The sequence below is a fragment of the Xyrauchen texanus genome, chromosome 20, assembly GCF_025860055.1.
Source record: "Xyrauchen texanus isolate HMW12.3.18 chromosome 20, RBS_HiC_50CHRs, whole genome shotgun sequence".
NCBI classification, from domain to species: domain Eukaryota; kingdom Metazoa; phylum Chordata; class Actinopteri; order Cypriniformes; family Catostomidae; genus Xyrauchen; species Xyrauchen texanus.
This window is the reverse complement of record NC_068295.1, coordinates 19795078-19808904: the sequence shown is the minus strand read 5'-3', so window position 1 is coordinate 19808904 and position 13827 is coordinate 19795078. Positions and strand designations below refer to the sequence as shown.

Sequence of the window (13827 nt, the reverse complement as noted above, 5' to 3'; positions counted from 1 at the left end):
AGTGTTGTCACAGCTGGTGGTGGTGCTAGCCGACCGAGCTAGGCGGGCTAACACACTGTGGTCGACAGCCCGGTTGGTGGAGCGTGGAGGGCGACGTGAAGTTGACCAGATGGACTTTATTACTGTTGACCTGTTGTGATGGAAATTCCGGCGGGACCCTCGGTGGAAGTATCTCGGACGAGGCTGAAAGGCGATGTCCGGATAAAGGTGGAAAGCCTCCGGCGCAGGTCCAGACAGGTGATAGCGCAGCCGGAACAGGTCAATGACCGAATATTGAAGCAAACCCGTCACTAGCAGGTGAGCAGGCAGCAAAAAGAGCCAGGCACAGACAAACAAAGTGTATGTTCTACCGGCCCACATTGTAGAAGGAGATTTAAGAAGCTTCCACGACCAGTGAAAACGCCAGTTGAAACAGGTGAGCTAACAGCGAGCAGCGGCAGCTAGTTGCGCCAGCGTTCACTCGTCTGCCACCTTTCAAGCAAGATATCTCACAACTCTATTCCTTTAATACAGTCAAATCTATTAATTGGACTGTCCTCGTATCTCTCACAGCCTAGTTTTCATTCGCATCAAATTATATATGGCATCTACCCTGACTAAGATCCATACTAGAGGTTTTAAGGCAAGACATATAGGCAAGGAGATGATATGCTATTCCAAGTGTCTTCTATTCAAAGTTTCTCCTTCTGACACAGTCGCAAAAACCCTTAATCAATTGCTCACTCATGCACTAATGAGGGATCAATAGACTTTGTAGCTCTCCACTTCTCAGAATGTGTGCACCTATTTAGTCCTAGAACTCTTCTTATCAGCTGCATTTTCTACACTGCATACAGCACATTGAAATTATTGCGTGTCAAACGCTGCATGAAAACTAATAGATTATGGAATTAGCAACCACACACGCTGATCACAGGGGAAGTAAATTGCTGTCTGTTTAGGACACAGCTTAGCAGGATTTAAATTTTTCATTAAACCATAAAACAAGCAGACAGTCATTAATTATAGCAGAGCATTCAAGATCAGTCATTGGCCAGGTCCCAAAGAGCTGAGTAGATTTACTTTATTACAGAGCTTCTGAGAAATATTTCCAAACTGTTACACAACCCCAGCTCCCAAGAGAGCAAAAAACAGCCATCTGATACCAGTGCCAATCACCACCAGACCTTTTATATCTCTTGAGAAATGAAAGAAATAGAAATTAAATTCCCCTTAAATGTCAAGGCAAGCCATTAGAAATGCATTGCCCATTTAAACTCAGAGTAGCTCAGATTCTAAATTAAATTACTTCAAAGGGCCAAATCCATGTATCGCCACATCAGCCTGAAACTATGACAAAAGCCCACAAAGCGTGAAGCATGAACAGCCAGCAGGGCTTGTTCTGTGTCACATTACCAATGCAAATGCAGCTGAGCTACAGCATTATTCATTATTTACATAACACGTTGACAGACGGTCTGATTGACAGACAGTAGGAGTTGCCATCTGGCTCTGAGTAACACTCAGACAGATGTCCCATATGAACGAGATTGACAGGGCAGCTATAGGTATAGAGTAGGTATGTAATGGTTTCAATCATACCATTGAAATCTTCTCATTGACGGTATTGCATGAAGATAAATAACTTCTCTAAAATCCAAATCAGTTTAATTAAGACAGAATCTGTAACATTTAAACAGCATCATATAAACTTGGCTAGATAAAATAAATCTTTCAATTGCATTTCCTCATGTGACTGTCACTCAATTTTATAGGTGACATGCAGGTGTCTGTACAGAAGTACGGAAGTACAGCGCAGAATGTGTGCAGCACAAGCGCAACATAAAGACGTGTCCAAGCCTGAAAGTTTATTTACGCCACCACAGAAGTTGAAGTCCGCTGTCTGTGATTACTTGGCTGTGTAATAGTCCCACTAAAGGCACCATAAATTTGGATGGTTACACAGTCTATAAAGTTTGCCACAAAAAAGAATCGGCTCAGGTGGGAAACACTTCAACACTTGTGTCATCAGGTGACACAAACAGGTAAGTTCGGGTCAGCTGGCCGGGTGTACTGCTTTCACATAGCGCCTTTCCCCTCCCTTGACGTGAAAACGTGTGCTTTCTTTCCAGTTGCATTCGCAAAAAAGTGTGAACCATGGACGTTATTCCTCCTTAGCCCAGCGGCTGACGAGTCTTTGCAGAGGCACGCTGCCGCCCCAGTACATGCGTCACTTGGGCCTCCGTACTGTGGTAAGTTCTCCACATGTGCTGGTTGTCTCCTTAGGTAACCCCATGATGTATATTCCACAAAAACCACGTCTTCCTTGGGTAGAGGGCCCTCTGTCCTTGGTCACCGTGATTGTAGTAACTTCTCCCCTCCTTGGGTAGGACCTACCTCGGTGCCGCTCCAAATGACGTGCTTCCACTCTGACCCGGTAAGATTGTGTGTTGTATTCCACTTAGGAGTCCCCCCCTCTCGGGGCTGGGTGTGGTCTCCACAGTGTCCTCCTCTTTGGAGGCACACCCCTCAACGTGGACCTTATATGGCCTCCAGCTGAACAATTTGTTCCTTTTTCTTGGGGAGAATAATAGAGAGATGGCCATGGCTGGGCCAGCCAGTCCTTAAACTTCTGAGAAGTTAGGTGCTCCATGGGGTGTACAGGACCACTTCATGCCTGCCTGTGTGTTGGGGGTAGTTATGCGACGGCTTGCTGCGCTGACTACAAGGCACACAGAGTTCTGCCCGTCTCGCAATGCCAGTCTAAGTAACCCGGCTCATCTCTTGTGGCATTTTCCATTGGGACACCCCTAGTGTCTACTCATCGACAGTAGTTGAGTGAGTGACATATAGGGAATGTCTCGGTTGCTGATTTAACCTCCTTTCCCTGATGGAGGGAGCAAGACGTTGTGCCCCTCTTGCCACAACACTGAACCAACTGCTGAAATGGCCGGGTCTTTGGCTCGGCTCCTGAATGTGTGTTTGCTGCAACACTCGTTTTATACCCTTATGTCCGGGGGAGTGGTATGCAAATCCCACACGTCAATTCCCATTGACCTTTTCTCAAAAGATCAGATATGTCTGGGCTCCCAAGGGTGACCTCTAGTGTCAACTCATCGACACAACGTCTCGTTCCCTCCATCAGGGAACGGAGGTTACATCAGTAACTGAGACGTTTGATATAACTAAGAATATGTTTTATTTGTAAAACATAGTACTAAATAGTGTTTACAAAATGCATGGCTTTTGGTGTTCAGGAAATTGACATTGACAAAACGCATGCAAGAAATTGACTGAAACTGTGGCAGAAATTGTCAGTATTGGACAAAATGGCAATAAATAAACTGCACATGAATAATATATTTTCAGTAGGTATTGTAGAATTGAACTAAATCACAAAAGCAACAAATTACTGAATGCATGCAAAAGCATATTTTAAGTGTTAACCTGGGCAATAAACATTACAAATTATTACAAATCAATTTCATAAATCATAAAATAACAAAAACGAAATATTTTTAGATATAATTATCTGACCACTGTACATGTTGCCTAAAACAAATTATTAAAGTTTACCGGTTAGTGAATTTTTTATTTATTTATTTATTTTTTTGGCATTTTCTTTTTTTACCTTGTCAAGATCAAAAGTTAAATGATTAAACAGGAGGGGCTTACAGAAAACCCCAAAAAGTGTGCGACTGGGCGGGTGGAGGTACGATATCTGGGCCACGGGCAGGTGCTTCCCCAAAATGACAAAACTGCAGTGATTGTGACCTGCCCGAGTCCCAAGACCAAAAAGGGGGCGAGACAGTTCCTGAGGCTGGCTGACTATTACAGGAGGTTTGTGCCTAATTATTCGGACATCACCACCCCGCTGACTGATCTCACTAAAAAGGGGGCTCCGGACCCGGTCCAATGGACGGAGCAGTGCCAACAGGCGTTCACGCAGGTTAAAGCGTGCTCATTGGCATGGGTGGAGTTCAAACTGCCTTTCATGTGGCGTAATTAGCAGCTGATATTTCACATGTCAGCTCTTGCATGAACTTGCCAATGTGCTTACGTCACGCGAGAGCCTGCATGACCTTGAACCTGATGATGATGGTAAATGATGATAGAATTTTCATTTTTGGGTGAACTATCCCTTTAAGTTGTAATATTGGATATTACTTTACACAGATAAGGTTAGTATACAATTTTACTGCACAAAAATGTTATACACATATAATGTTTACGTCTTGTGGGTATACATTTGAAATAGTGTGCATTTGTATATAATGTGTATGTACTGGTCCCATTCACTTCCATTGTAAGTGTAACCACGTTTTTTGCTTTTTATTTTGTAAATAGACAAGGGACAAATTTAAAAAAATGTGTTGTAATTATCAACATTATGCCACAAATGTTGTAGATTTATCTTAACTTAAATTGAATCCATGAATTAACACTTGAATCCTTTAAGTGTTAATACCAAAGACTTTCCCCTAAATTCTACAATTTAGGCATGTTTTAAAGCAAATGACTTATAGAAGTCATTTACAGATCCCATAAATTTCTTGTTTTGAACTCTTAAATCAGACACCTTGCAGCTGTTACTTTACTGATATAGCTTAATGGTTGTTGCAAATGAACTAGAACTAAAGAGGGGCTGGATCAAAAAAGCCAAAAATATGAGCATTATATGGGACCACAGGACACACCGCAGGAAGGGAGGAGAAAAAGAGAAATCCGACTGTAAAAACCTTCTTAAGGGATAATCCAGGTTGGCTGGCCACGACCAACAGGGATTAACTGTAATTCCCTACTCACAATATAAGCATGTGATTTTGATAAAGAACACAGTTGCATGAAGGCAGAATAAAAGCCTTTACTATTTGATTAACCAATAATTGGATCTGGAATTGGAAAATTAAATTTGGATTGGATCTGCAACAGTAGGAAATAGAGTCTTGGTCTGGAAAGATACTGGCAAAACACAGATGGAAACTCAGAATGTGTGTCTCAAGCACAGCAAATGATTTATAGAGAAATAGAGAGTACAATCTTTTATGCTGGGTTTGTTTGCTGGTGGTGTCGAAAGACATGAATGTGCTGCAAGATGGATCTCAATAAAGGCTGTCTGGTGCAAACTTGTATACAAGGCCTTTGTGCGCTCAGAGAGATAAACACCACATCACGTCCCATAGGAAAATAAATAAATCTTTTTAATTTTTAAATTGTTTCTCCTAGACAGCTGTGAGATTAAATAGAGAATAAATTTAGACTTTTTCTGAGGTCTCCTGCTCCTCAGATTTTTCTGCTGAGAAAAAGACCCCAATAATCTTGCATGCATCTTCTATGCAATCTTCTATGCAATCCATATTAATTGAATAGCTCTATACTTTTGATTGTATGTAAACAGTTGTTTCATTTGTGTCTAATTTAATTTATCCTACAGCCTTTACAATATACAATGAAATACAATGAAAGTAAGTTTAGGCTAACATACTTACTAAATATTTCCTTTTGTGTTCCACAAATATGGGTTTGAAAAACATTAGAGTGAATACATTTTAAATTAGGGTAAACTTTCCATTTAAGTTTCCTGAGCTCTGAAATGCCAACATCTGAGCAATACAAATTTCCTCTGAGAAAAGGCAAACTCAAGTATCTTCCAGGAAAGACACTTCAACAATTTAACCACACCAATCTATACCAGAATTTCACTTACAACTGTCCTGCACCAGAATAACAGCACTCTTACTAGTTGTGGAACTCTCTTTTTAAAGCATTCATGTCTTTTAGGTCAGTGAGCTCAGGTGTTATTTAGCAGCTGTTATTTTCGTATTAAACACATCGTAAGGTAAACAGCACACAGCTTCAGGATGTGTCCCACGGCCCTGGCAAGCCACACAGCTCAGCAATTTTCCTCTCAAAGAAATCATTAGCAGCTTTTATAGCTGGAGAAAATGTTACACATCAGGAAGAGAGCCTGATATTCTTCCCCTTTGTTCTGCACACATTCTCATTCTCACAGTTTGTCCTCCAATAATGTCCACTGCAGACTTTTTTGATCAGACAGTTTTAACTATCCTATTATTAGCATCTATATATTAAAAGCAAACTGCTAATCTAAATTATATTTTTTTTTACATTTTCTTTGAAAGTATCTCATTAAAGTAGTAAAGTGCCATTTTCTCACAGGATAAATTAGCTTAGGTTAATATGAGGCTTCATTGTTGTTTTTGTCAAACTAAAAGAGTTACACATCCCTAAACATGGTTTCTAGAAAATAAAACTTCACTACAGGCATACAGCACATAAAAATTGAATTTTCAGAACTCCAACAGAAATCCTTCAGAAACTACAGGCAAGATTAAAGTGATGCTTTAATAATGTACAAAGTTACAAGACCCTGCTGCGATCTGTGCCAGCACCTTGTGGTGTGTGTGTGTGTGTGTGTGTGTGTGTGTGTGTGTGTGTGTGTGTGTGTGTGTGTGTGTGTGTGTGTGTGTGTGTGTGTCCAGGTATTCCCTACATTGTGGGGACCAAATTTCTCCACAAGGATAGTAAAACCTGACATTTTTGACGTTGTTGGGACAATAAGTCGGTCTCCATGAGGAAAACGGCTTTTACATACTAAATACTAAACATACTAAATTATGTTTATTGAAAATGTAAGGGTTAGGTTTAGGTTTAGGGGTAGGATTAGGGGATAGAATATAAAGTTTGTACAGTATAAATACCATTGTGTCTATGAAGAGTTCTCATAAAACATGAAAACCCAACGTGTGTGTGTGTGTGTGTGTGTGTGTGTGTGTGTGTGTGTGTGTGTGTGTGTGTGTGTGTGTGTGTGTGTGTAATTCAAGAGTATTTACGTGTTGCAGCACTCAGCTTAAGCACTTCATATACAAAAGACACTCACAGTGTTATCTGCATACATGACAAGAAGATTATTGTGAAGTCTGCACTGTAAATGGAGTTGAAAGAACATAAGAAAAGGGTCAAAAAATAAATAGGAGTCTCAACACTGCTCTTGTTCCAGCTCTGCTGACTCATACTTTGCCACTCCACTCACCTGGGTGCATATGGCAAATACAATGGTGTCCACTCCTGGTCCTGCTGGGCTGCACTGTCTTCTGGCTTTTGTTGGGCCTCTGAGCATTTTGGTCTTTCACTGATAAGTGTTCCCTCAGCTGGGTTCCAGAGAATAAAACAATGGTTTCGGAGGCACAGGTACAGAGGCATAAATGATAGGAAGCAGCTAAAGCCTGCTGAAATCATGGCCCAAGAGGACCAAGACTGGACACCACCAACCTTTACCAAAGATGAGATTTTCTGCTCTAGTCAGACACTAAAGCCCCTGCTCTATCTCCTCAATGCCTCTTCTGAACTGAGCAAAGACAAACTGAACTAAATGCACATCATAGCTGGCTGAATTTGCTGGAAATTGTGCTTTGCTGGCAAATGATGCCCTCCATGATGAAGAATGACCATCCCCTCTGCATGTGGTGTATTCAATTGAAACTTCATGTATGTCACTGTGGGTGCTACAGCAGGCTCCAGTCGGACCCACCATTCATACCGGTATAGATGCTCCGGTGATGAGGCGACATCTCCTCTCCCCCTGTCCTCTTCTGTGCTACATCTCGGCCCGGGCTGCCAAACTTGCTGTGTTCGTGGCTGCCGCCATACTGATGCCTTAACATCTCAGGGCTCCCAGATATGATACGACCTTTCTGTAGGTGTTCTGGCATCCCTGATAGAATTTGTTTGGGCTCTGGACTCCCACACACACTACCCATGCTCACCCTGTGCTTCTGCAAAAGGTTGGGGCTGCTGGGAGGTTGAGAGGACACCAGCAAGTGTTTTGAGAACTGCTCTGTGCTGCCCCTAGACAGGCTGTTGACAAGTTTCTCTGGACTGAGCCCCCGTAGGCCTTTATGGTCCGGACTGGAGAAAGACCCGCAGCGAGACCTGCATACCTGGGGAAAGGTATGTGCAGCATACTCCTGGCTGGTGCTATGCCTGCGGCCTGTGTGCTCGGAACGTAATGCCTCCTCCCCTGTGCCTGGCTTATATAGGTGGTCAGGACTGCCTCCAGCTGGGCCACCCAACAGCTGCTGTTTATGTGTGAGATGGTCAGGACTGTTGGTGCTGCCCGCGCTGGAGGTACTGCTCCCATCACCTACATCCCTCAGTAGTCCAGGCCCAGGTCCACTGGCATGAGACAGGCTGCTCTGGCTATCAATTGAATTCCTGCAGCCGGCTGGTCCCCCATTGCCTGCTGACCCACCAGTGGATAAGCCCTTCTCTTCATCCAACATGAGACACAGCTCTCTCAGTTCAAGGTTCTCCCTCACCACTTCCTCCTGCCTCTGTTCCAGCTCTTTCAGCTTCTGCAGGTACAATGTCACTTCCTTACGCATGATTCCTGCACTATACCGGCCCAGGCGCTGCCACTCCCTCGACACCTTCTTCCCTTTTTGCCGATCGTCATCCAGAAAGCAGCAGAGATCTCGTAGCTCCTGGTTGTCCTCCTGGAGCTTCTGATTCACCTCCTGGAACAATAAAATATATGATTCATCACTGATGTGCAAGCAAGGCTAGAGTTACTGATGAAAGTAAAGTAAGCATGCACTGGCAACAATGCTGTGCAGTGGTGGACAGAGTCCACAGAACAGAGACACTAACACACTCAGTTTTTCTAATATTGTGCACTGCATCAGAGCAGCAGCCTTTCAGACAATACAGATAAAATAATTATTGTACATTTTTCCATGTTAATGAACTGCATAAAGAATATATAAGACACATTTCATTCTCATTATTTACCTTAATATTATTTCAAAATCCTTTTGCACTATATATATACACAATGCAATATCACAAGGGATAATATTTTAAGAATTAAATAGAATAAGTTTAAATAATTTTAGCAGAATGCCCTTAACCCTCCAATCATGCTCCACCTGAATTTAGAAGGCTATGGTGGCATCTCATAAAATCTATCACTTTTTCCCCTAAATGGTTCATTATGATTATAAAATATGAATTTTTAATTGTATTTTTTAGCAATATAAAAGATATATGACACAAAATTATTGAGAAATGTGTAGAAAATCCATCTAGCTAGACATTAAATAACAATTCGTTTTGGGATTTTCTTAGAAGGCCAAATGTTTTCAGAGAAGTAGAAAATAACCATTGAACGGCATGGCAAATGACTGCAAGATAAAAAGCTCTATTCGCCAACACCCTGAGACGGTTAACCAGGTTCGTCTTACCTTCAAACCACGTATCTCGTTCAGGTGCTGCTGAAACCTGCGGTTCACCTCTCGGATGAGATTGCTGTGGTCCACTATCACGCTCATCTTCTCGGCTTCGGCTTTGCGCAGCCGGCGCACCAGCTCATCCTTGCTCCATTTCAGAAGCTCCTCATCCGTAAGTTTGGGGAGGTCCTCTGACGGACCTTCTGCGCTCTTGGACATGGTTGACTGAGGCTGCATTGGCTTTTCCATTCTCATGAGCAACTTATAAGTCCTGGGCTATGAAACAAATCGCAGACAAGCCGCTAAAATCCTTCGTTGGCACTTTTCCGAAATCCTTCTTGTTATCATCAAATGCTTGAGATTAACATTTTAATGATCAATGTTCTTCCCATGTTGTCCCCTCTGACGAAAAGGATGCAGCCCTTGAGAGCCGGCAAATACTTCTCCGCGTTATGCACTTACTGTACGGATGGAACCTCTGTCTCTATGGAAGAGACTGTGATTCTTTCCGTCTGTCCGTAAGCATGCTGTCCACCTCAGTGCGGTGCTGAACCTGTGCACGTTGTCCGCAGGCATGGAGCAATGCGCACGGCTGGTCGCTACGGTGAGCAGGGTGCGTGACAGCAGACCTTCAAATTGATCAACTGGCTGAATTGTGATCTCTCTCTCTCTCTCTCTCTCTCTCTCTCTCTCTCTCTCTCTCTCTCTCTCTCTTTGCTCGCTCGCTTTCTGTCAATCTCCCTCTCTTTCCGTTCCGTAACACGCCTCCTTCTCCTCCTGAAGGGGCTTTTTGTTATTGGGCGCCACCTGGCGCAAAAATACAGAACTTAATCATGTCTACAACAAATTCACAGAAATGGTTTATGCAGTACCTCCCACTTTATAAATTTCACCAGCTATTAAATAGATCTAATGGCTAAATTATTATTTAGATTATTTTTAGCCATTGTTCCATTTAAATGAAATAGCAGACTCAATGGGTGGTCCTGAAGGCAATTTATTTATATATTTTAATATTTTAATTAAATAAATTAATCAATTTTAATTCAGTACATTCTGATGTAGTCTGTGCTCTTAAATACTAAAAAAAAAAAAAAAAACACTATGGGTACCAAAATTACAGTGACAACAGGGATCTATAAAAGGTCTGTGAAACCGGTATCATAGCACAGAGGTCAGTTTACACAACACAACACTGTTTTGGAAAATTAGTTTCTTTTCTAAACATTTGAACCAACACATTTTGATTCAGTTCAATCCAATTCAATCTAATTTACTTCAATTTTATTTAAAGTATTTCCACAGTGCTTTTCACACTAAAGGTTGTTCCAAAGCAGCTTTATGGAGAGTAGTGCCTCACAACCCCAGTAAGTAAGCTAAAGGTGACACTGACAAGAAAATCCTCCATAAGATGTTTAAATATGATGAGCAAACCTTGGGAGATACCAAGATTCAGCGATGGGAGCCACACTCCTCTGGCTGGCACATTTTTTTAACAAATTTGGTCAAGCATTGGAGTCCATCCAAAATACACTGATTATGGCTGACACATGACGAGACTTCATGATTCAGATAAGATACAGTAGGGGGTTGATAAAGAGTAAATATCTTATAACACAGATCCACTGACATCCATCAGTTTCTTAAAAATTAGGGTGACGGGAAAACAGGACTGTTTTGTACAGAACAGAATATAACGTTTTACTCTATACCTTGAATTCACAGTAAGTTGCTTTGGATAAATTGTCTGCCAAATGCTTGAATGTGTAAATGTGGTGAACACTACTTTTAAATGTCTCTTTTCTCTTAATTGTCTACATGTTTCCATTTGGGCTGCATATTAAAAACATAATTTTTTTCTTCTTCTTTATTTTCTGTAAAGGTGCATTAAAACTGTATGCTATTGTAAAAACTTATATACAAATAAAACTGAATTGAAATGAATATTTCCATTCAGAAATAATAATGTTAGTGAAAGTTTTATGAACATCTCAGTTAAAGATACTGTAATTCCATCTGTTATTAACTTCCAGTTGTGCACATTTTGAACATGAACTGTTTTTTGTGAAGCTTTCTCTACGGATTTAGACATCTCTCCTGAGTCACACCCAATATATAACACATAATGAAAGTTTGTTAAATTGATACATTTTTGAAGGGAAATGTAGTGTTCTTTATCAGTGGCTACTTTAGTGTGCTGAGCTGTTATGATTACAATTTTATTTTATGAATAGTGTGGAGGAACTCTGCTTCAGCATGAAATTAATAATAGGCTTGATTCGGTTGAGCTCCTGTTCAGCCTACTAGTTTTATTTTGCATTACATAGACCAATGATTTATAACGAAGAGTTCCACTTATTTCCTTAATCTATATAATTCTGGTTATTCCAGTCAACAACTGACATTAAGCAAGCCACATTAGTCAATTTGATAATTACTAATTAGTCCTTTATCTGACACTTTGGGTCAAAGAAATTTACAGTACACTTATTACAGAGATAGTCTCCACCAGGGATACAGTGCACTGCTCAAAGACACAATGGGCAAACACGGCTAAAGTAAATTACCTTTGTGCTGCCTTTATGTACTTCTTAGACCTTCAAATTTCTGGCCACCAATCATTTGCATTGTGAGGACCTACAGAGCTGAGATAAATCTTTGTTTGTGTACAGCAGAACAAAGAAAGTCATATCTGAGATAGCATTATGGTGAGTAAATGAGAGAAGTAAAATGTTTGGGTGAACTAATCCTTTTAAGAAATGTTCCGGGTTCAATAGCTACAGGTTAAGCTCAATCAACAGCATTTATTAGTCAACAGTTTATTAGTCAACCACAAAAATAAATTTGACTCACACCTTTTTTATTACATAATTACAATGGAAGTAAATGGCTGAAATGTTAAATACACACTGAAAAGCACACTACAAAAGAACAGCCACAAAAGACAGTCCGGATTGGGAACAGCATCTCCACCACCACACTGAGCACTGGGGCCCCCCAGGGGTGAACAGTCCACTACTGTTCACTCTGCTGACTCACGACTGTGCAGCAATGCACAGCTCGAACCACATCATTAAGTTTGCCGATGACACGACCGTGGTGGGTCTCATCAGCAAGAACGAGGAGTCGGCATACAGAGAGGAGGTGCAGCGGCTAACTGACTGGTGTAGAGCCAACAACCTCAGTCTATGAATGTGGACAAAACAAAAGAGATGTTTGTTGACTTTAGGAGAGCGCAGAGTGACAGCTCTCTGCTGAACATTGACGCCTCCTCTGTGGAGATGCTTCTTGGTGGAGAACCTCACCTTGTCCCTCAACACCAGCTCTATTGCCAAGAAAGCCCAGCAGCGTCTCTACTTTATTCAAAGGCTGAGGAAAGCACATCTCCCACCCCCCATCCTCACTACATTCTATAGAGGGACTATTGAGAGCATCCTGAGCAGCTGCATCACTGCCTGGTTTGGGACTTGCACCCTTTCTGACCGCAAAGCCCTGCAGAGGATAGTGAGGACAGCTGAGAAGATCATCGGGGATGTCTCTTCCCTCCATCAAAGACATTTACAAAAAACCAAGAAGCATTCGGGCCCTCACAGCCAGACTGTGTAACAGCTTCTTCCCCCAAGCCATCAGACTCCTCAATACTCAAAGTCTGGTCTGACACACACACACACACACACACACACACACACACACACACACACACACACACACACACACACACACACACACACACACACACACACACACACATGTGTCCTGAGTTGCACTTTAATTATTGTTACTTTATACCTGGCTCCTACCTCAATAACTGCTATGTCCATAGAACATTATCTCATAGTATGTTATGTTTACATTTGGCAATTTTAGAAACTGTCATCTTTTTGCACTACTGTGTACTGGTCGGCGCTGCACTGTCTCTTACTGTGCCTATTGTCCTGTTCATTTTTAGTCATTTCTTGTACTGTCCCGTACTTTTTGCACACGTTTGCACGTGCATTTTATATAGGTATGTTATATAGTCTGTGTAGTCTCATGTGGTTCTGTGTTTGTCCTATGTTGTTTTATGTAGCACCATGGTCCTGGAGGAACGTTGTCTCGTTTCACTGTTTACTGTACTAACTGTATATGGTTGAACGACAATAAAAACCACTTGACTTGCTTGACATGCTTTGTTGTCAGAAAGAACTGGAAATATATTTCTAGAGGAACTTTTATTTTGACACCATAACATTGGAGTTTTAATGGAATTTGGGTCAAATACAAGCTATTTTCATGGTGTAAATAGGTACAACATGCATAGAATGTTTGCAGATATACATACAGTAAATGAATATGACCAAAACGGCAAGAACTAACAATTAGCTGTATTTAGAAAAATGAACAAAACCTGCCATTCATTACAGAAACATACTCTCCTCCTCCATGTTGAAAATTTGGGACTCCTCCCTTCTCAGCAACTCATGTATCATCTAGTTTTCCTCTTGAACTTCTGACTAGGGCTGTTTGATTCCAGAAATTTGGGAATCGAGTCTGAGTACTCGATTTGGAATCGAACCAGAATAATGTTTTCGATTCTTTTTCAATTCCAAAAAACAAATAA

At 41.4% G+C, this 13827-nt stretch overlaps 1 protein-coding gene across 2 annotated transcripts in view; it reads right to left on the bottom strand.

Moving 5' to 3' along the window:
- Positions 1-9883, bottom strand: part of ccdc85a (coiled-coil domain containing 85A) — a 48536-nt gene extending 38653 nt beyond the window's left edge. For both annotated transcript variants that reach the window (XM_052151524.1, XM_052151525.1), the window contains exons 1-2: positions 9243-9883; positions 7541-8516 (exon numbers count right to left, since the gene is read on the bottom strand). In XM_052151524.1, the coding sequence (XP_052007484.1) occupies positions 7541-8516; positions 9243-9482 (1216 nt within the window). In that variant the 5' untranslated portion in view covers positions 9483-9883. The remainder of the gene's footprint in view (positions 1-7540; positions 8517-9242) is intronic.
- Between the last annotated feature and the right edge of the window lie 3944 nt (positions 9884-13827).